The 23,487-nt window shown below is 32.4% G+C and overlaps 3 protein-coding genes across 3 annotated transcripts in view; 2 read left to right on the forward strand and 1 right to left on the reverse strand.

Moving 5' to 3' along the window:
- The window catches only part of LOC123701694 (transmembrane protein 68), a 28,335-nt gene extending 16,941 nt beyond the window's left edge, over positions 1 to 11,394 (reverse strand). Inside the window, exon 1 of the mRNA XM_045649197.1 lies at positions 11,112 to 11,394. Within this exon, the coding sequence (XP_045505153.1) occupies positions 11,112 to 11,169 (58 nt within the window). The 5' untranslated portion in view covers positions 11,170 to 11,394. The remainder of the gene's footprint in view (positions 1 to 11,111) is intronic.
- A 307-nt stretch (positions 11,395 to 11,701) lies between these two features.
- LOC123701867 (divergent protein kinase domain 2A) lies at positions 11,702 to 13,694 on the forward strand. Its single transcript, XM_045649450.1, has 3 exons — positions 11,702 to 12,392; positions 12,679 to 12,860; positions 13,066 to 13,694. The coding sequence occupies exons 1-3, from the start codon at positions 11,778 to 11,780 to the stop codon at positions 13,499 to 13,501; spliced, it is 1,233 nt and encodes a 410-aa protein (XP_045505406.1). The 5' UTR covers positions 11,702 to 11,777; the 3' UTR covers positions 13,502 to 13,694.
- A 147-nt stretch (positions 13,695 to 13,841) lies between these two features.
- Positions 13,842 to 21,734, forward strand: LOC123701796 (G patch domain-containing protein 1 homolog). Its single transcript, XM_045649355.1, has 10 exons — positions 13,842 to 14,067; positions 15,054 to 15,244; positions 15,790 to 15,928; positions 16,671 to 16,852; positions 17,262 to 17,483; positions 18,372 to 18,524; positions 18,785 to 18,932; positions 19,527 to 19,938; positions 20,284 to 20,490; positions 20,904 to 21,734. Exons 1-10 carry the CDS (start codon positions 13,998 to 14,000, stop codon positions 21,709 to 21,711), a joined length of 2,532 nt encoding a protein of 843 aa, XP_045505311.1. The 5' UTR covers positions 13,842 to 13,997; the 3' UTR covers positions 21,712 to 21,734.
- Positions 21,735 to 23,487: the final 1,753 nt, after the last annotated feature.

A 23,487-nucleotide genomic window follows, 5' to 3' on the forward strand; every position in this document is an offset into this window, starting at 1 on the left:
TTTGTGTGACTATTTTAAATATCGAGTAGATTTTATCGTTGTTTCGTAGTTGACCGCGCAGCAAGGGGATGGAAATGTCGGGGTACTAAAAGTAATAAATTTTTATTATAATCAGTGACAGATTTTTTTAATTTAAACGAATAAATTAAAAATGACTAGGCTCGAAACTAGTTCAATGGTAGCGTAAATATTATAATGAATAGATCAATTATGTATTTATTTCCAAATGTTTGAAAATAGATTATAATTTACATTGACATGTAGATGTAACAATTACCTACAAAATTTAAAATTAATTACCTAAATACGAAAACAAATTAATATATTACCATAAACAACATAAATTTACATATATTTAGACGTGATTATAGCGCGGTGAGAAACATTGCGAAAAACGTATTTTTTTATCTCTTTGTCTTCTATTCGTTATCTATACCTACTAATAGTAAAAAGCTGAAGAGTTTGTTTGTTTGAACGCGCTAATCTCAGGAACTACTAGTCTTAGTCACGTGATTTTTATTTAAATTTCATCAATTTTTAATTGTTTATAATAAAAAAAAAACAATATTTTTTAATACCCAAATCGAGGTTCCAGGTCCGAATTAAAAAAAAAATGTGTCGGAAATCAATTAACATGTACATTTTTCAATATAGGTAAAAATTGTACTTACAGAAAAATAAAGGAATACTGTACGAAAATAGCTTACCCGATCGATTAAAAATTAAAATAATTCTCTGCATAAAAATAAGAACTATATACTGCACCATAATAATAATTTTCCACTATTTAATGTAAACTAGGCTAGTTTAATTTTTTGTTGTTTTTTTAGGGTTTCACTTGATAATGTCGTACTTAAATAATGATTGAATAAGTAGCTGAGTACATGCGCTACAGATTAATAATATTTATTACGAGATTTTTATAGATAATATAAGTAGATTATAGATAAACATTATTTTTCATTTAAAAGAACGATATCGAGTATAGAGTGGAGTCCCATGTCCCCTGGGATAAAGGGTAAGGGGGCAGATAAATACATCTGTTTCACTCGATTTTCTTTAGTGACAAGTAGGTGATCAGCCTTCTGTGTCCTGCCAGACAGATCCGTTGCGTAGTTTCAAAGATTTAAGCATACATAGGGACATAGGGACAGAGAAATCGTCTTTGTTTTATACTATGTAGTGATAGTGATGATGATCACGCAATTTAAATGAAGCACTCATGACCTACACTACTTGCAAAATGCGTTTTAATCAGGTTTATCTATACTAATATTATAAAGCTGAAGAGTTTGTTTGTTTGATTGTTTGTTTGTTTGAACGCGCTAATCTCGGGAACTACAGGTCCGATTTGAAAAAATATTTCGGTGTTAGATAGCTCATTTATCTAGAAAGGCTATAGGCTATATATCATCATGCTAAAACCAACAGGAGCAGAGCAATGCGGGTGAAACCGCGGAGCACAGCTAGTCATAAATATAAACAAAAACGGTCGTGCTAATACTAATTAGTAACTTGTATGGTAATGTGTGAGTTATCAGGTGTCTGTGGATGCCATCATATAAGGAAAACGAATTCCTTTTAAGATTTTAAGTTGAAATAAAATAAAGTTAAACGGTCATAAATAAGAAACGGTCTATTAATGTACATAATCACATAAACGAGCTGTTAATAATATTATTTTATAGAAAATATGAAAGAAATTAGTGTTCTTGAATACTACCTACTGGTATTAAAAAAAAAAACTGAATTATAAAAATACGTTAATCAAAATTCTGCAAATTGATTGTAACATATTATTTAAATGTAGATGAAGGTTTATGTTCTACGATTCGCTATATACGTTAATAGATTTTTTGCTTAGTAAAAAGGCAATAAATAAACATTTTAAACAGACATTTAATTAAAATAGACCTTAATACTTATATAGCTCTTATATGATTCTTAAATTTAATCTCAATCGACGTTTCTAGTATTTACATAACTTAAAAGTATAATATAGTATAGTGTATATTTTTCACTTAAAATGTGAACTTTCATCCTTGCTAACACAGCCGTTAATCAAGAAAGATTACCTTCCTATATAAAACATTATAAACCGTTTTAACCATTTTTTTTTTTTTTTTCAAGTGGGGAAATCTTGCCTAAGATCCACGGCTCCCGGGGAAGGAGCCGTGGGTTATGTCGGATTCCTACCGACTAAAACCCCACCGTGTACCAACGCGCTGCTTTAGACGGGATGCGGGTACACATTCGCAATCTTCCGCATGTCCCGCCCAGCAGTTGCCCGTTTCCAGGCCCTCCGCCACTTGCCCGTTTCCAGGCCCTCCACCAAATGCCCACCCCGGGGCGGCGCAAGCTGTACACGAGCTCACGCCACCCGCTCGCCGATGATGGATTGTAAACCGTTTTAACCATGTTTTAACGGACCAAAAACAAAATAGAGCATAAAATCCCTTACATTTCCTAAATTGCTTCCAAAATTTTAAATAAATTCAATAAACAATTTTTTTTATACTTTATCGTACTGTGATTATCGTGCTATCATCACAAGAGAAAGATCCTTGGTTCAATTTACGGTGTTAAAGATGTGACAGTAGGTTTTTTTCTTTACAAACTCCCCAAAAAAAGAGTGTTGTCATTAATAACACTCTTTCGGGGTTTTCGTGGGGGTCATTTATTGTTGAGGTTATGGCATAGACAAACTCATGAACATGAACCCATGAGTTTGTCATGCCATAACCTCTAAATATCTGAATAGATTTGCATGTAGTTTATAGGTATCGTTAAAATATGGTCTCGTTAACTTGTTTTACGATATAATCAAATAAACGTGTACTTTGACCGTACTGCTGTGGTCAAGGATAACTCGCTTCGTATAAGCTCGATTTTAGAGCATTAGGTGGAAACGGTGGTAATATGATCAGTTAGAACTAAATTGATATCTTTTTAACCGATTTCAAAAAAGGAGGAGGTTGTCAATTCAACTGTAATTTTTTTGGGTTTGTTACCTCAGAAATTTTGACAGTAGGCTCGATTTTGGTTTGCTTTATCCATAGTTAATTTCTGGGAATATACCTACTCGACGGTTCTATACATATAGTCCTCTGTGCATAAGATTTAATATATTGACTACTCTTCTGTATATTTATCTAATATACATGACTACTTGTACCTTGTTTTTGTTGTAGAACATATAAATAAATAAATATATTATAACATATTAAAATATCTAATGAATAGCTCTTATAATAGTCATTTCATTTCTACGACACGAAATTCAAACGTCACTAGTTCGTATGAACTTACATGTTTACATATACAAAAATTACGCAGAGAGTACATTGAACCCGTAAAGAGTTAGAAGATAAATATATTTTGTAATATCAAATAACGTAAATGCGAAAAGGTCATTTATCTGATGAGGGCAAAAACTGATTGTTGAAATCGCGACGACCGTGGCCGTGATATGAACAATGAAAGAAATATTGAATGCTACAAACAATATATTGTGTTGAAATATTAATATGTACATTTAATACTTATATACTAGCTGTGCTCCGCGGCTTTATCCGCAGTGCTCCGCTCCTGTTGGTCTTAGCGAGATGATATATAGCCTATAATCCTTCCTCGATAAATGGGCTATCTAATACCGAAATAATTTTTCAAATCAAACCAGTAGTTCCCGAGATTAGCGCGTTCCAACAAACAAACAAACTCTTCAGCTTTATAATATTTAGTAAGTATAGATTGGGTTTAGAATATAATATGTATGTACATTGTACACTTACGCAAACCAATACCTCATTGATAGTGATTAGTATGTCTAAATAATTCCTGAAACGAACCCTTGCTTTGTTTTCGAATCTCACTAAGCTAAGGGCAAACATAATGTATTGAAAAATCCATGTATCCATCTATGTACTAAGTACCTAGTCGAGGACGATAATATACAAGTCAGGTTGTGGTTGATATTTTTACTTTTTCTTTGGGAACTGCGCTTATCTTGTCGTTATAATTACAATGTTGATGGCTTGAGTTAGAATTATGACATAGATTATATTATATAAACACGCACCATCCATCGAATCCGGCTCGAATTTATCATCTAGCCCATCTGTATCTCCTGTAATATAAGCATATTTGTACCCTTATTCTCTGTCATAATTCAGACCATCAACAATGTAATTATAACGACAAGATAATGCGCGGCTCCCAAAGAAAAAGTAAAAATATCAACCGACAACCTGCCTCGTATATTAAACCTAGACTACTTATTACACTGCCTTATTTATGGATTCATTATATTTGCAGTTTGCACTTAGCAACACAACTGAGGTAGACGATAATGACGTCACAATGTTGGCCTAAAGATACTCAACGAATTAACCATGAACTTAATCTTTCGACGACCCAGTTCGTAGAAGAGACCATGACTTTATTACAAAGGGATAATTTGAGTATTTTATTAGATTTTAGGTTATTGAAAAAAGAGCATGTGTGCCGAGCATACGTGTCAGAAGTGAAACTTCTTTGGCAAGATTCAAAGATACTTACCCCATGACGTGACGGTATTGCCATGACACGACCTTGAAATTTTAATCTTAACGCGCCTTAAGAAGTTTCACTTCAAAAAGAATACGATTTTAAAATCGACGAAAATAAATCATATTTTGATTTAATGTACCTACCTCGTCTACTTCACACTAAGTCTTTTATGCATAGGATTAATTAACATTTAATTGTTCCAAAGTATTCCTTGTATCCTTGATATCGACGACGCACATCATCAACTACCCATGAAATTATAGCTCCTATCCCTCCAATTCATGTAAAATATTACTGCAAAAAATTTCATTCAACATATTTTTCCAAGATACTGACATTTAAAACACCATATAAGGTAAGCAGATGTATCTACATTAACGCATCCTGCACTACACCTGTCGAGGCTGGTTTGCTCGACTTACGGTGCATTTACATCAAACGGACATAGAGCTAGAACTAGAGCAGTCTTTCGTGATCGATTATAACGAAAAACTCGTATTTGCATATGATCTTTTCGAACGCACTAAGAATGCTCTACAACTGTTTACACTAAAATAATTTGACATAGTGGGGTAAGAATGAGCATTCGCTCGTTTAATGTAAATGCACTGTTATATATTCTATATCTAAGATATTCATCTAGTCATAACATCCATCCAGTACTACAGTAATATCCTAACTAGTAAATTACATAATATCTATATGTAATCTTACTCTTAATAATCATGATTCTATTTCAGATCTCAGATATTTTAGCACAATATTCAAATTAAAATTAGTTTTAAATTTTAATATAGTCAAGAGAAAGAATTCATTTACTTAATTTACGTAATTTACTTTTAACATTTATCATATTTTTTTGGTAGACAACATGTTTAATTATGCGTATAAAATCCTTAAAAATGTTGTCCTCAGATATACATTCTCTTACTGTTATTAAACAGAAAAAGAATGTTCCAAAACCCGAAAGTTTCAATCTGAAGTGGTTAGTACCTCCGTACTCAGGATCGTCGTTATTAATTTTTTTCATAAAATAATTTGTTTGTTTTTACTTTTTACATTTTCACCGAGTATCATAGGTTATACAAATATACATATAATATATATATTTATTTATTTTATCAAGCGTCAACATCGGCGAAATCGGGATTTGTTGTTATAATATTATGTTCATACGAAATCGGACAATGTACGCGATTTACATTTTATATCGTTTCTATAATTATTATTCTATTTTATATTCAATATTATGTAGATGCTTTTAAATGTATGCTAACGATATACAGACAATGTAAATATAATTAATGAAGAGGGTAGTCGCTGAACTCTAAATATATATGTACTTAAATAAATTATACAGTATTATTTAAAAAAAAAACGGATACGATTACATATAAACACTACAATTACTTACTGACTAAAAATACTAAGACCCGAGGAGCGGGTTAGAAATAAAAATGAAATTAAAAAAAAAACAAAATGAGGTTGCTACTTCATAATCCTCTTTTTTTTTGTTTACATAATTTTGAATCAAGACAAGCACAACCGTATGCAACGTTTATTAAGACTTCACTTTGTATTTAAAAAAAGTTTAAAAATAAAAAGAATTGTGTTTACAATTAAAATAACCATCACCAATCACCATCGTTTTATTGCATTACTATTTAAAACCTTTATCCGATAATTAAAAACTTAATTTCAAGGATATCGAGATCGTTTCAGGAAATATGTATAGATGTATAGTTATCTTATAAATTATAATATAAAAATGAATCCCAAAATGTGTTGGTAAGCGCATAACTTAAGAACAGCTGAACCGATTTCTTTAATTCTTTTTTATTATATTCCTTGAAGTACGAGGATGGTTCTTATGTCGAGAAAACGTGAATATGTACCACGGGCGAAGCCGGTGCGGACCGCTAGTTTATGTTACAATTACCTTTGATTTATCTTTTCAAATACTGTATATTTTATTATTATAATATTATGGATAAGCTGTGCCACGCGGTTTTACCCGCATGGTCTGACTCCTATTGGTCTTGTGATGATATTTAGCCTATAATAGCCTTTCTCTATAGATGGTAATCTAAAAGTATACATATCCTGGAAGAGTGGTTCCTATGATCAGCGCGTTCAATTAAACAAACTTCAGCTTAATAATATAATTATTAATCTATATAATATATAAAACTCAAAGGTGACTGATTAGTGATCTATCAACGCACAGCCCAAACCACTGGACGTATCGGGCTGAAATTTGGCATGCAGGTAGATGTCATAACGTAGGCGTCCCCTAAGAAAGGATTTCCCGAAATTCTTGCGGGAACGGGGAAAAACGAGGATGCACGTACAAAGTCGTGGGCGGAAGCTAGTTATATATGTACCTACCTACATCTCATTTGGGGCATGGCAAGTAATATTTCAAACGAAAAAGATATACAAGAAATGCCGAAAGGAAATTGAAAAAAATTGTAAAAATTGCTTCGCCCGTGGTACATATTTCGCAATAAAAGGTAGCCTATGTTCTTTCTCAGGGTCTAAAGATTGTCTGTACCAAATTTCATCAAAATCGGTTGAGAGGTTTTAGCGGGAAAGCGTAACAGACAGACAGACAGACAGAGTTACTTTCGCATTTAAATAACATTATATAATAAGTAGGGATTCTATCTACTCGCATGAAATGATACTGATTGTATCATATTTAATTATCATAATTATTATACCTATGACGCGAGTAATACAGTCATTTGCGACTTTAGCTACTGTAAGTTTTTACCACACTACAATATCTGAATCGAAAGTACGTAATAACACATAGCAGTTAAAATTGATAACGACGTGTACCACACAAGGCGGTGATAATAAAAACAATAAGCTATAATGTGTTCTTGGTGAGAATATTCTAGGTTTTCTGTACGTCTTGCAACTTGTGACGCACTTGATTATTGGGCATATTAATAGTTGGATTAAACGTGTTTTTATATAAACATTTGGGATAGGCACTACCTACGTATTACTTAGTAATCACAATTTTACGAGTAAAGTATTTAGTTAGTAATTCATTAGTGGATTGTCGCCATTCCCATTTCTCCCAGATTACTAAATAGTTACTACCCATTAATACCCTCATATAAACCGTAGAACTTAGATGACTTTATTGCACGCCTCATAAGCGAAGCGTTGAGGTGGGTACTACTGTCACTTCGCGCAAAACATCTGATTTTTCAAACTTAAAATGTCTTTATGTATCATACATTGCACTTGTAAGATAATACATACACACACATATTAAGAAAAAACACTATTTTTAACATTCATGATACTTTTGATGTCATTTTTGTTATTTAAACTAGTTAAAAAACAGTTTAAAAAAGTTCTGTCTTGGACGTCCGTGTGTCTGTATGTGCGGAGGATTTTCTTGTTAACACGATAGCGACCGAAATACTTTACTAATCGAGTCTTTTTTTTTCTCTTACGCTTGAGTATGCTCAGGAATAGAACCCTTTCATTTTTCTGGGTCTGATTCGATGTGGTTTAATTGTTATTAAATAAACAAAAAAAAATATCGACTGTTCTCCATAATTTTAGTATATCTATACATATTCTTTATTTTTTTTTTTATATTTATAGTGTACTCAAAAGTCAAAATTCACCATTATAAACTCGATTCTTTATACTATAAGCCAAGGTTTAAAAAAATAAGTTGGTTGTCAGTCCCTTAAACCTGCGCAGTTTCACATCTAGGTGGGGCCACAAGAAAAATAGCTCAATTATTACGGTACCGCTTTCTTTACTTTGCAACTGTTTTGAGACAGTACAAGAGCATTGGCACATGAGAACAAGTGTATCTACATACTTATATTATATACACCTTTATAAATAATCAATTTGATTGTAAAGGATGAGATTATGAGGCGTGCACTTTTGGATTTTCCAAACTTTTTTTATATTAGGTATACGTGTTTAACGCGAGTCTATGTATACATTGGCATTGATAGCTAGCTATTAGTTATTATTCTCTGACATTAATTTAAAAAAAAATCCGGACAAGAAGGAGTCGGACTCGCGCACCGAGGGTTCCGCAGAAAACCTTTTTTTATTACATGTTGTAAATTTAAATTTATGCTTTTCGAAATTTTTCCTTTATCTGTGCTATAAAACGTCGTTTCGTTCCAAATTTAAAGATTCTGAGTTCTCGGGAAGTACCCTGTAGGTTTTGATTCCATTGCGAATGTCGAAAATTTGCAACAAACGGCTGTATATTTTGATTACCTACGTTGGCTTAGAAGTTTTTTTTTAACAGATTCAAGGGAAAGTACTAATTACTTCTTCATTTTTTAATGTTGGTTAAAAATATACACTTGTAGAACATGCTATATCGATGTATGAAACATAAATTTATAAAGGTATATACCTAACTGCCGAGTAGTCATATATGCCGTAAATGGCACTTGCGTTTAGATAAGTGAGCGAATTATTAAGTAGGTACTAAGTTAATTGTTTAATAATCATTAATTGTGTAAATACCTACAATTTAAGATTTTATTATGTATGTAAATATTTAAACCTACACGATATAGTACAGCTTATGTATGGTCGACCATTAATTTCGACCTTTACGTAATATAAATTAGTTTTAAAAAGTAATTAATAAATTTCTTACGAAATCACATAATATTAAACCAAGGCCCCAAATCCCCATGTATGCTTAAAAGTTAAAACTATAAAAAACTATCTTCTTTCAATTACATTTGTTAAATTTATTAAATCTGGGTACCTACTGATAAGAAATCGGAATTTTCATCAAATTATTTTTTTTATAACTAATAAAAATATACAATAATAAGCATGTAACACGACATGTTTTTATTATTTTATTAGAGACATAGCTGGCTAAAATGGCAACTGAAGGTCATAGCTGGATGTTAATAATGTTAATGATGTAAATAACCTAAGATTTTATTTAAAACATTAATGTAATTTATAAAATGCCGTGGCATTCGCAATTGTGTCTTTCGCCTTACCATGGCGATACCAGAGATACTTGACTATATGTGATCCGGGTTCCCATATTAGGTACATACATATTATACACATACATACATGGAGTTACTTTAACGTCTAATGTAAGGAAGCCATAAAAATGTGATTATTTAAAAAACATTGTAATATTTCTAATCTCTACAAAGTATAAAATTAAGTCGCTGTTGCTGTCTATCTGTATGGTATGGTTAGATCTTTTAAACTACACAATGGATTTTGTTGAAGTTTTTTTTTAGTGTAAATTGTTGAGTTTCCTACAAAGCATGCAAAGCCGCGCACAGATTTTTCCTTCTTCAAAAGTTCCACAATTTAAATGATAATAATTAATTATAACAATCTTAATAACAACATAAAGTAAAAAGTTATATTATATTAATTGAAGTAGACTTACACACATGGTTCCACACATGTTGTACATATCTATACTAATATTATAAAGCTGAAGAGTTTGTTTGTTTGAACGCGCTAATCTCGGGAACTACTAGTCTGATTTGAAAAATTCTTTCAGTGTTAGATAGCTCATTTATCAAGGAAGGCTATAGGCTATATATCATTACACTACGACCAACAGGAGTGGAGCCACGGGGGTGAAACCGCGCAGAGCAGCTAGTTATGTATATATGTACAGCCTGTATGCTCCCTTAATAAATAGACCGTTCAACACAAAAGCAATTTTTATAGCATATAGAAGTACTTGTGAGATTACTACTACTTACTACAGAGTGGCGCAGGGACCAAAAGAGAGCCTTGGCCTCCAACAATAAGAGCCTCTAATTGACTCGATCCTGCACCATCTCTTGTGAGTTTATATATTTAAAATTTTGCAAGTGATTGGATATGTATCTATACCTACAAATTTTTAAATCATTATATTATCATTGGTATTCTTCAAAGTTATTCTTTTAAAAAGGTTTCAAGGTAACATGATTGACACTAAAAATTTATATCAAATCAGCCTTATCTGATCAAAGATAAATCTATATAAAACTACAATCAGAAGAAAGATACTTAATAAAGCCTTATATTCTCAATACAGTTATTATTTTTAACCTCATAACTTATCATTCTTTACAATTAATGCAATTTTGAAATCACACTGATATAATAACTTCTTTATAAATCTTATCTTGAAAGTTTTTACGTAATACTAAGGGAACAAAACAATTTGTATCTACTAGCTCGGTCGTTCAGTTTTAATTTCTTCTTTATTAGAAAGAGTCTTTCTTTGGCATTGTGCAATATTTTAGTATGTATAAATAAAGAATATTCTAATAAGAAACTTCATTCACTAGGTAGGTACTTAAGAAAAATGTGTCTTTAAAAGATATTTAAGCAATTATATTATTTATATATTCACCTTGTTTAATTATCAGATGTTCTTCGAAATATAATGACGCAATAATTAGAATAAAACGAGAACAAAATGTGAGATGAATCACAATAAATTAAAATATATTTATAAAAGCAACCTACAATACAATCGACTAGGAACTATATTTTATATTAAGAGAAACACTTACCAATCATATCGTAAAAACTTGCAGTGTAGTTATCCACAAAATACGAAATAAAACCCATTTTATCATAACATCAGAACACAGTCAAAACTTAGTCAAATATAATTATCGATTTATTAAGTCTCCACGAGCGAACCGGATTTCATTTAAACGTATTAAATATCAAATTACACTGTGCTTGCTAATTTATCACATGGAATCACATTTCCTTGAAAAATAGCAAAACAATCACAAAATATTCACACAAAAGCTCTCGCAAAACAAGTTAATTGACAATTCATGACAGTTTCACAGTTGTTTGAAAATTAGGTATTGAATTGACAGCTGACATTGATCATACTAACACGAGTCTAGGTTTTAAAATTTAAATACGTACACTTAACTAAAATACTGCTAATGATACAAAAGACAGATGTTACTTAACATTGATAATATTTTCTAACATTAATTTACGATTTTAAACATCCATTCCTTCCATTTATAAACTTATAAAAGTTATTGATCGCTTGATTATTGAACGAAAATGTCAATTTTCATGTTGACATTCATAAATTATCGGGAAAATTATTAAAAATACAATGCTGAATGCTGATCGTTTATTTATGTTTTATTTTATAATTACTAAAATGTAAAGTTTAATTTAAAACAATACGATAAATCCATTAAAAAATGAGTGAATTTATATTTAAGAAAATGATTCTACGACGTAGATTTTGTAAACGCGTTATAGTTGTTGGAATAGTGTTTATCGCATCATTCTATGGGAGTGTATTGCTGTTTGGTAACTTCAAAGGGCCCCAGATAATGCAAATAACTAATTTGGATCGTTGCCCAGCATGTTATGGTGTAACAGTGTGTCCAGAACTTTATTCCAATCAAATAATACTGGACAGTACGCATTGGTCGAGTATGTTTAATGTAAGGAACATTTTCTATGGCTACACGAAGTCAAATCGAAGAGTCGTGTTAAAGAAGCTCGCACACGATTGGGAATTTCGTGAATTTGACGAGAAGATCTGCAAACTTATGAATCTCAGTGAAAGTTGTAACGTCAAAGCCTTATTGAATATATCAAACATTGACCAAAAAGTTATTGATATAGTTCAGTATAATCTATCTTGGCCGGATACAGAACCAAGGAAAGGCATAGTTTTGTGTCCATATGCATATAGTATTTATGACTTGTTGCATCCACTGTTGAACAATCGTAATGGAAACTATAAATCTGAAATGATTAATATCTGGACAATGTTGAATATTAACCCAGAACCCATTTTATTACAGGTAAATTTCATAATTTCTGTTATCTATTTTAAAATGTAAATGTTAAGTAAAATTGTCTTATAGGTTTTCTGCAACCACCTTACCGCGTTTTAAGTATCGGCGCAGCGAGGCGAGGGAGAGTGTCAACCGTTACGTTTTTTTCTAACTTCTAACTCGTGCTCTTTCATCCCTTGCGGTCAAGCTATAGTTTGTTTGGGCTTTTTTTGTTAGTTACGTCTTTAATATGTAAGTGCATAATGCTTGTTGTAATTAAACATTAATGAAAAGGTCATTAATTACTTTTCAGGTGCTCCCTAAAACTAAAGGGTGGCCTGTGCCTGCCTATGGGGGTGTGTGTGGTCGTCTCGAAGTGGTGGCATATGAGGGAGAATCTTTATCAGCCCTTACTCATATCCCTTGGCTCAAGAAATTGAAATATGCTCAAAAAATTATTAGTGCTGCTATGGATTTCACCTTTAAGCATGATAAGTAATGGCTTTAACAATTATTTAGTTATACATAGTACAAAAATTATTACTTTATTCAGAATAGTGGAAATAAGTTTTTAACTGAAATAGTCATCATGGGGCGCTAAATGAACAAAACACATAAATTGAAAGCGCCCATAATGTTTTAAATATTTAAAAAAATAATATGTTTTAATCAAGGTTTTAAGTAAGCATGTACTTTGCAGATTCCGTTTCTACCTAATGGACTGGTCTCTAGACAATATAGTGGCAAATGAAAAGGATGAGGTTAGCTTTGTAGATCTAGAAGATGTAGTCATACTTGATAAGAACATATCACCAAAGAAAGACCTGCCAGATTGGTACCAACGCTACAGCAGAGAAGTTTTAGGACCTGGCTTCACTTTTTCTATTGAGAATATGTGCAGACATCATCTCAGTGATCATAATATATGGGCTGCCTGCTACGTCCTAGCTGGTGATGAAAACCCATTTCTTTATCCTATACCCAAGGTTATAAACGACACAAGGCCACATTTTGATAGGCTCCTGCATAGCTGTCTGAACGGAGATGATAAATTTCGCACGGCTGGCAAGTTACAACATGTAATAGAAGATATGTTGCTAGATGAAAAAGTCATTGCGTTGGGTGCGATAAGATAATTTTTTTACGTTCTGAATACTTTTTTTTTCTGTGATATTAGGTTGTATGAATCTGTACTCCAAGCTTCGTAAAATCAAGAATTTTGTAAGCGCCAACAATACAAAATTTTATTTATGGTTGTGAATAATGGTATACAATTTTTGTTTATGCATTTTAACATTTAAGTATTAAATAAACTGATGGACGATGAATGAAAAATCGTTTTATTTTTCTGTGTATTTTTATATATTTTATATTAGGTCTTGTGTCTTGTTCTTGTAACCCAGGCCATTTAATCTTAAAAAAAAGCACATGACATTACGGTTGATGACACTTGACAGTGACAGTGACAAGTGACAACGAATGAAAACATGTTTTGAGTTAAGCTGGCTTTGAGTTTTAAATATTATAATTTTAAATAATTTAATGAATTTCCCAATTAAAATATGATTTATTAACATTTTATTCTTGAGAATAGTTTTATAAACTTTACCCATAATTAGAAAGTAGAACAAGATGAGTGATTCGGACAGTGAAGATGAAAATATAATCCGGTATGGCACTCCACTCGAACCATATGAAGAAGGTTTGTTTTATTACCGTATTATACTACATTTCATATCCAATTAAACTGCAATAATTCATTACTACACAAGTTAAGGCCAGATAATCAGTCATGTTCCACATCCACATTCTTCATTCGAATCGCAAGGGACTGGAACGTGCTTCCTGAATCTGTATTCCCGACGAGTTAAATATGGGGGTCTTCAAGCGAAGAGTGAACTGGTACCTACTAGGGAAGCGCGTACCATCTTAGACCGCATCTTAGCTTTCCATCAGGCCAGGGTGGTCAAGCGCTTCCCTATCTATACATATAATAAATCTGTAGAAGGGTCAATTCTGTACATTGAAAATATTGAAAAAATAAATAACAGGGGGTGTTACTGGATCGATATCAAGCCCAAATATGTGATTAAAAAAATTTTTGTCTGTCTGTCTGTCTGTCTGTATGTTCAGGCATCATGTGAAAACTAACGGTTCGATTTCTAGAACTTGGTTAATTAATTATACCTTATTATCCTGGGCATAAAATAGGATACTTTTTATCCCGGAAAAATACGTAGAAAAAAAAATCGTAATATTTCTTAATTTTTCCGCGCGGACGGAGTTGCGGGCGGAAGCTAGTTTAGAATAAAAAAGAAAAAAAAAAGTGGTACAATTATTAAAATATTAACTGTATTATATAGCTGTTTTAGATTAATGGGCAAATTTCATCAAGATCCGGCAAGCTGCTATGTGAGAAATGATATCTTCACTAATTTTCACATTTTAAAGTTATTAAAAGATGTTGAAGTTGATGAAGAATCAATATTATCATCTTGAACATTAGTTTTTAATAATATAATATTCAGTTTATTATGAATGGACCTACTAAATTATATGAGAATAGTCTACCTATATCTGAATAGGTGAGTAGGTAGGGATTACAGTAAGATAAATAATCTTAAAGAATAATAACACTCAATTCTTCATCTTTTCAACATATTACTTTCATTTTACCTCTGCCAATAGATGAAATACCATCAAAGCGCAAATACCAACAACCAACTGACCAATATGCAGTCGACGATCATGGAAGGCGTAGGTTCCATGGTGCCTTCACTGGGGGCTTCTCTGCTGGTTATGGTAACACAGTGGGTACTCCTGAAGGATGGACTCCGGCCACTTTTAAAAGCTCTAGAGCTGAAAAAGCACAGCGTTCTGTAAGTATTATTGATTATTTATTTGCTCTTTGTTAATTGTTACTTTATTGATGACTAGCTTACCGCCCGCGGCTGCGCCCGCTTTGTCCAAAACGTAATAAATTACATACTAAAACCATCCTCTTCAATCACTCTATCTATTAAAAAAAACCGCATTAAAATCCGTTGCGTAGTTTTAAACATTTAAGCATACAAAGGGACATAGGGACAGAGAAAGCGACTTTGTTTTATACTATGTAGTGATGATATATTTCTTAATTTTATGATTGCCTAATTTTGTCAATAGCTTTCAAAAAAATCATTTGTAATTTGAACTGTATAGTCAATAGTGTAATAAATATCTTAAAAACTACTCAGACTATTTTGGATTCCACCTCTAATATGTTTTTAATTGAATAAACTCAAATTCAAACCTTTTTTTATTCAATGAGACTTCTCCTATAAGCACTTTTTAACTGTCGTAACATAGTTATACCAATTTACCACTAGTTTGTAAGGCAATAAAACATATTAAAGTTAATAAAAATGTTTTTTTACAATTATAGAGTCAAAGACCAGAAGACTTTATGGATGAAGAGGACAGAAGTGAATTTGGTATTGCTCCAAAACAAATGCTGACACAGGGAGAGTTTTCTGGCCAGAAGAGAACCAGACAGAATAGATACCATGATGGTCCCATACCAGGTATATTTAATCTATACTTTTATTATTATAAAGCTGAAAAGTTTGTTTGTTTGAACAGGCTAATCTCAGGAACTGCTGGTCCAATTTAAAAAAAAAATCTTTTGGTGTTAGATAGCCCATTTATCGAGGAAGGCTATAGGCTTTATATCATCATGCTAAAACCAACAAGATCGGATCCACGCGGGTGAAACCGCGGGGCGCAGCTAGTTTTAAATTTTAATTAATTATTATATAATGTTACTGTCATAGTACAGGTGTTACATTAGATTCTTAATGTGTATGTGATTTGTGTTAACAACATAGTGCATTGAAAACAAACTACCCTCATTTATTTTACCTCTTTAACTCATTCATTTAAGGTGAATAATCTATTGTATATATTTAATAGAATAAAAAGTAATTTGAAAAATAATACTTAGATATTCAATTTTCTTTGCACTTCATGATCTAATTCTGATTCTTTATATCTCTAAATATATGTGATATATTATGTGTAATAACACTGTTTTCTCAAGACCTAAAAACATTTAAAACTAAACACCTCTATTAAAATATATCTAAATGAAATGCACCATCACCATAAAATATGTAATCCTTACGGTTTTTCGGGTTGTCTGGCAGAAATCGCTTACAGCGATAAGACTGCCCTCTGTACATACTATAACTTGTATCGCTCTTATTTTGTAATCCTGCATTTTCGTGTGCAATAAAGAATTTTTCATTCATTCATTCATTTCAACAGGTGAACCAGTACTAGAGCAACTATTACGACCCGTACACGAATCGGCCGCTGTTAAAATGTTACGGGCTATGGGCTGGCGTGAGGGGCAAGGCACGGGAGAGAGATTAACTAGAATGGAAAAGAAAAAGGCAAAGAAACAGCACAGAGTGTATGGGTGTTATATGCCGACTGATTTGCGACAGGTAGAGATAGTAATAGATATTTAGTGGCGTGTCAGAAGTGAAACTTCTTTGACTATTTCAAATATACTAAAATCGTCGCCTTACTGTATAACATGATATATTGTCATGACGCGAACTTGAAATTTTACTCTCAACGCGCCTAAAGTAGTTTCACTTCAAAAAAGTTAAATTAGGTTGTGTTTTAAAATGTGTTTTTAAGAGATAGGTGTTGTACATTATTGATTAAATCAGTGTTGTAGACTTTCTAAGGAAAGTTGAACAGCGAATGTCTATTAATTTATGCAATTTTCACTTTAATTCATGTTAATGAAACAATGTTTGTAATATAAATATAAAAATGTAAATGTACCATTTTTTTAACGAATCACATTTATTGTCATCGTATATTTAAAACAAACAATTTTTCCAGGAAAATCAACAACAATCAGAAGATAGTTCAGACTCGGAGTTCGAATACGAAGCCCTATTCGCGCCAGATGATTATGAGCCTTATATCCTACAGCCTAAGAACGATCGTTTTGGTCTCGGTTACAGTGGCTTGAGTAGACACTCAGTATTGGGCAATTTGGTCGGTGAATACGGTAGTAGTGATACAAGGAGCCATTTGGTTATGAAGGAGAAAGGGAAAAAGGTAATTTTAAAGCATTTTTTTATGATAAGTTATTTATTTTTATTTAATTATTGAGTTATTTGTGTGCGGTTGATATTTGATGATTATAGATATGAATTATTAAATAATAAAAAAGTTTCGTTTACTAGTCACTTGATGTTAAAATATGTTCCACATGAATTTCCACATTAAAACCAAGAAGCTTATATCTAATACACTGGAGATTGCACTATGAACGTTGACTTGTCACGGGAAGGTATGACCTTGAATGACGCCTGTATGTTTTTGTCCCTTCCACACCTAACTTGGCAAGTTGGTGTGAAAGGGATGAAGGAACATACAGGCGTCATTCAAGGTCATATTTTCTTGTGACAGGTTAGTGTTCATACTGAGGTCTCCAGTGTATTAGATATAAGCTTCTTGGTTAAAACGATACTTTCTTCCCTTTTTACATGTTTTACATTTTTGGAATCATTGATTTCCTCTGATATTCTATGTTTTTTTTGAGCATGCTTGATTATTTATTAATATACTAGCGGTCCGCCCCGGCTTCGCCCGTGGTACATATTAACGTTTTCTCTACATAAGAACCATCCTCGTACTTCAAGGAATATAATAAAAAAAGAATTATCGAAATCGGTTCAGCCGTTCTCGAGTTATGGAATTACAACGAAAAGTGGCATTGATTTTTATATATTAGATTAGTTAATATTTATGTATCTTTGGTTAGGCATTACGATTGCATAGCGAATAGCACAATGAAAACGCTTCTTTTTCTCTTGCAAATTTTTACTTCCTAATTGTCGTCTTATTGCTTTTATTTATTTTAATTAAACATAAGCACTCTTTTATACATAATATAAAATGAAGTAAAATTGTTTTATTTTACTTAATAATTAAATATTCTAGGTCTCAATCCGCGGTCAAGCGTTCGGCGTGGGAGCGTTCGAAGCGGACGACGAAGATATTTACGCAAATGAAGATATGTCACACTATGATTTTGCGATAGGGGGCGCTAGTGAGAAGAAAGTAGAGAAGAAACCTAAAGAGAGGGGGTGTAATGTATGTATTTTGTATCATGTATAAAAAAATCAAAATTCTTCACATTTCAAACATTAACTTTTCCATCATTCCATTAATAACATAATTATACTTTATTCAAACATTTCTCCTTTAATAACATATTTATTTACATAACATATCGATAGCTCAATACGCTCACTGGAAACCATGACTTTATGAAATAAGAACATGTTATGAAACTACCCACATAACACACAACAACTAAATTAAAAATATACCAATAAAAATATTTATTTCAGGTATTACCAGGTTTCGTTAAAGCAAAGAAACCTCTGCCCACAGTGCCCTCATACCCGCCGCCTGTTTTGCCCCGAGACTATAAACCTGCCCCTGCTGGTGTAAGACGCACCAGGTTTGAGGCAACTAGCGTGCCTCAGAGGGATCAAGGTATATGTTTTATTTAATAAGTAAACATATATATACGATACTATAAAATCACCAGGTTTGCGATGTGGAAGAGAGACAAACAAACAAGCAGAAACACTTTCGCATTTATATTATTAGTAAGAAAGTTAGTATATTATATTATTATAAGTTAGTATATTATATTACTATATTATATTATTATATTATCCTTAAGGTTGCAGAGCTTCACCGACCATCAGTGCGTACGTCAGTCGCGCTTGTCATATGTATGGAAATTCATAAAACCGTACATATAGCTAGACCGACCATACGCACGCGTATTTTGCTACGCACTTACTCTGCAACCGGCCTAAACTAACCGAAATGAATTCAGCCATTATATTATAATCTGGAATAAAGTTCTACATTTAGACAGACATAATTATTAACCGGTATCGGTGGGGAGATGTTGTTTTATAAAGAAAAAAGTTTGATTATAATTCATTTATTTATATGGTTTTAAGAAATAAACTAACACATATGACGCTACTAACTAGGTACTTATTCCAATTTGTTGTAAAAGGTGACAAAAAAATGAAATCAATAATATCATACTTATAAACATTTTATTTTCAGCTCTAGGCCGCCATGAATTATCTGCGGAAGCGCGTGGTAAGCTCCTCGGAGAAACACCAATACCACCCCTAAAGGAAACACCACAACCCACACAAACAAAAACAAACGAACAAACACAAGACACAATCAACAAATTATTCGGGAAAAATATCAATTTCGTATCAACCAATGGCAAGAAAGAAGAAACACCGGACTTTATTTCCATAAAAGATTCTGGGAAAAATGTAAAACCAGTGTTTAAACCGTTTGCTAGTGATCCGAAAAAGCAAGCGAGATATGAAAAATACTTGGTAGATAAAGTTGTGGAGCGAGATGGCGATATGGGTAATGTGTGGGAGAGAGATAGAGAGATGCTCGAGTTTGAACAAGCGGCCAAATTGTATAGGCCGTTGTCTGGTGTTATGGGCGATAGGTGGGTTGATTTTATAGATTTGCAGTATTATAGTGTTTTTGTATATGAAATTTGGTTTAGCTATTTTATAATGTAAATTTTTGTATATGAAATTATATCATTGCTGCGATACGATGTTTAGCTTTTTGGAATTTGATGTTTGAATTAACTTTATATTGTATTCATTAAGAAATAAAATAACTAAAATAATGTATTTAAAAATGAGCAGAAATTATTATTATTTTTTGCATTGTATTTTTTTTTTCAGTTGCTATTGTTTTAGAGTATTTGAGTATCCTAAATCATTAAGCACTTTTAAATTGATATTACAACATAAAATATTAATCAAAATTTATTATGCATCAGATTCACACACGCAACACAACCCGACGAAGCATTAAACCCACTATGCGCAGTCGCGAAAAGTTCTACCAATTACGGCTTAGCAACTCCAGAGATGGAGGAGGCAGCCAAAATGGGAGCGTTTGGTGTGATGACGAGACGGAAGGTTGATTGGAGACCAGAGGCTATCGTTTGTAAACGGTTTAATGTGCCGGAATTGGGAGGGGGCAGGTAAATATATATTTTAAGCTATTGCATAGCTTCTATCGCGGGCCTTGAGCGCGGGGACCGAATCGAGAAATTCCATAACGAAAAAACCTCACGCTCCCCACTCCGACGGGCGGAGGTGTGGCTTGAAGGCATAGCATGCAATAGCTTTACCGCGGCAGTCCCCGAGTTACACACGTCTTTTTTTTTAAATTGATGTAATACAGGCAAATTGAAAATTCCCTTTAGAACTGCTAAATTAGGGAAGTGGATTTAGAGAAATGTTTGTGAAAATTGTTTAAAGTTGTTACAATATTTTATTAGAAGATATGTTATTTTAATATTTCTGTTTAATAACTATTTGCTCGCTCTGACTCTAGACCAAATAACTAGATAGATATTAAATTCATATTAATTATTGTTTTATTTTATTTCAGTTATGCACCTCAAAAAGAAGACAAACCGAAAGTATCCTACTCCATTTTCTCGTATATGGAATCGTCAGTACACGATAAAGACAGTTTTACTAAAGAACAGACTAAATTTAGCGGATCCAAGTCATTAAGCACAGAAAATAATAAACCTCAAGAAACAGCGCCAAAAGTACCAGAAAATATACCAATACCAAATACCCCACACAAAAGAATGACGGTTGCAGAACTATTTCTAAAGGAATCGGAAAGAGATATGCAAAATAAAGAAACGCCGCAAGCAATTACCGAAACTATAGAGAAATTCGATAAAATGGACCTCTACAAAGCCATATTTTTAAGCGACAGTGAAAATGAAGATGATAAAAAGACGGATAAAGATTTTATAGACACCCCGAAGAATGTTGAACGAAATACATCACCTCCTCGTGGTATATTCGCGAATATTGACTTTGATGAAATTAATTCATGGCGAAGGGCGCCAAAAGAAAAAGAAGATAAAAAAGAAGCAACACAGAGTACAGATAAAAAAGCTGATACAGATAAAACAAATGAGGCAGATAATAAAAGTACAGAGGAACCTGAAGTTTACGGTCCTCAAATTCCAGTAAACTTACAGAAGAGGATAGAAACAAAAAGCAACGAAAATTTTAAGCCAAAGTTTAGAAGTAGAGAGGAGAGAAAAGATGACTCTGACTCGAGTTCAGACTCGTGGGTAGACGCGAAAGAAGTGAAACATAAAAAGCATAAAAAGAAAAGTAAAAAACACAAATCGAAGCATAAGAAATCGAAACATAAGAAAAAAGACAAATAAATATAGGATAATAATTATGATTATTTGGTCATTTTATTTATTTCATTCCTTATAAAAATAATATGACTTCTTTTCAAAGTAAGTGCCAATATTTTCAGTGATCGTAGCATCAAGTCTTATGGTACCTAATATTAATATCTGCAGTCTGTCAGAGCAAAATTAGGGTATTTTCACTTGTGTAAACTTAGCTATACATTTAATGCTTGATCTCAGTAATGTTCCATGCCAAATCCCAAATCTCAAAGTGTCTCTAATCTATTCGTGTGTTATGGAAATTATATAGAACTACGCATACCTAGTAGCTTTGTACTGTGTGTAGAAAATGTACCCTCACTTCAAATCGACAGCTTATGTACTATGTAGGTATCTCGTAGCCCATAGCCATAGCTCGCACATTATCTATTGTGAACAGTGTATGTTTTGTTTTTAAAAATAAATATTATGCAATATGCTATAATAGTTAACTATTATAGTTTGATATATTATGTAATCGTCATCATAGTTCATACGCGTGTAAAATTTCGATTTCAAATGTCGTTGTGCGCGGGAATTATAAACATCTGCGTTGGCCGTTGGCGGTCATTGTCAACTATTTTTATGCAATGAAAACAAACTCATGTAGACGTGTTTACAAAAATTCACGTATAATTGTGCGTAGTATATATTATAATTAGGTGAAACGACGAAAACATTACACAATACAGTTACGTCGAAAGTGTAGGTGTTGAGATCATTTCAAGGTTATTTACAATGGCGGGAAACGGAGCGAGTATCCTGTATGATACGCGAAACGCTTACCGAATATTAACAATAACAATCTTTCGAATAGTAGATACCTATCATAATAATAAATCAAAACCAATAATTCACCAAACAACGTCTTCGATATAAATCAGTTCCAATGAACGTTTTGTTTTGTTGATATGTGAAAAGTTCAACAATCAATGTACATTGCTGCATTATCATGAATACATTTTTAAAGGGGGTATGAAAAGTGTAATGTAATAGTTTTTGCAAATAGTGTCATATGCCTCAGTTGTCAATAACATTGACGTGTGATAGAGATGCAAAATAGCTGTAATGCTGCTAATGAAAAGGAAGAAACATAAACTGTGATTAGACAGAGCTAGACTTATATATTTTACATACAATTGAAAGAGAAACATATAAAACAGTGTTACAGCATTAAATTTTTTCGTCACGATTGGTACGCATGCGTCATAAGGCTATACCAGGGCTGTATTCAAAGTAAAATATAATACAAAAATCAATCTAACTACATATTTAATAATATTATTCTGCGAGGATTGGTAATGTCTAAGGAATCATAATTATTAACAATATAATAAATGAATACTTAAAATGACTTTTATTTACATTTACTTTAACACATTTGGTTTCAATTACAAAAACTCGTAAGTCCATACAGCTAAAGTTGAATGCAAAAAAAAAACAATGGTAAAACTGTACATTATAGGGCGTGGAGTTGAGAGTCGACAATTTTTTTGTGGTTAGCTATTGTCTTATGGAACCCAAATCTGAAATTTCACACCAAGGAAACTTTTAGTTTTTGAGTTACGAATTTTTGAAAATCGGAACATTACTTTAGAAAGTTACTCCATCTTGTTTTTGTTACGCATATTTATTATTTTGTCAATGTCAAATTTGGCGTAAAACAATTCGAGACGCTCCGCTCGCTGCGCTCGCTCCGCTCGATTGTTTAAAAAAAGTCTAACATAACCTAACCTAACTTGTTTCGAGTTCGGAGAGTTTTTT

Source organism: Colias croceus, chromosome 22 (assembly GCF_905220415.1).
Source record: "Colias croceus chromosome 22, ilColCroc2.1".
NCBI lineage: Eukaryota > Metazoa > Arthropoda > Insecta > Lepidoptera > Pieridae > Colias > Colias croceus.

Bases quoted from the DNA above. Each gene is read 5' to 3' on its own strand.
- LOC123701867 (XM_045649450.1), top strand. From the start codon at position 11,778: ATGAGTGAATTTATATTTAAGAAAATGATTCTACGACGTAGATTTTGT. The intron at 12,393-12,678 runs GTAAATTTCATA...ATTACTTTTCAG, and splicing joins CAGAACCCATTTTATTACAG to GTGCTCCCTAAAACTAAAGG. The intron at 12,861-13,065 runs GTAATGGCTTTA...TGTACTTTGCAG, and splicing joins TTCACCTTTAAGCATGATAA to ATTCCGTTTCTACCTAATGG.
- LOC123701796 (XM_045649355.1), top strand. From the start codon at position 13,998: ATGAGTGATTCGGACAGTGAAGATGAAAATATAATCCGGTATGGCACT. The intron at 14,068-15,053 runs GTTTGTTTTATT...CTCTGCCAATAG, and splicing joins ACTCGAACCATATGAAGAAG to ATGAAATACCATCAAAGCGC. The intron at 15,245-15,789 runs GTAAGTATTATT...TTACAATTATAG, and splicing joins CTGAAAAAGCACAGCGTTCT to AGTCAAAGACCAGAAGACTT.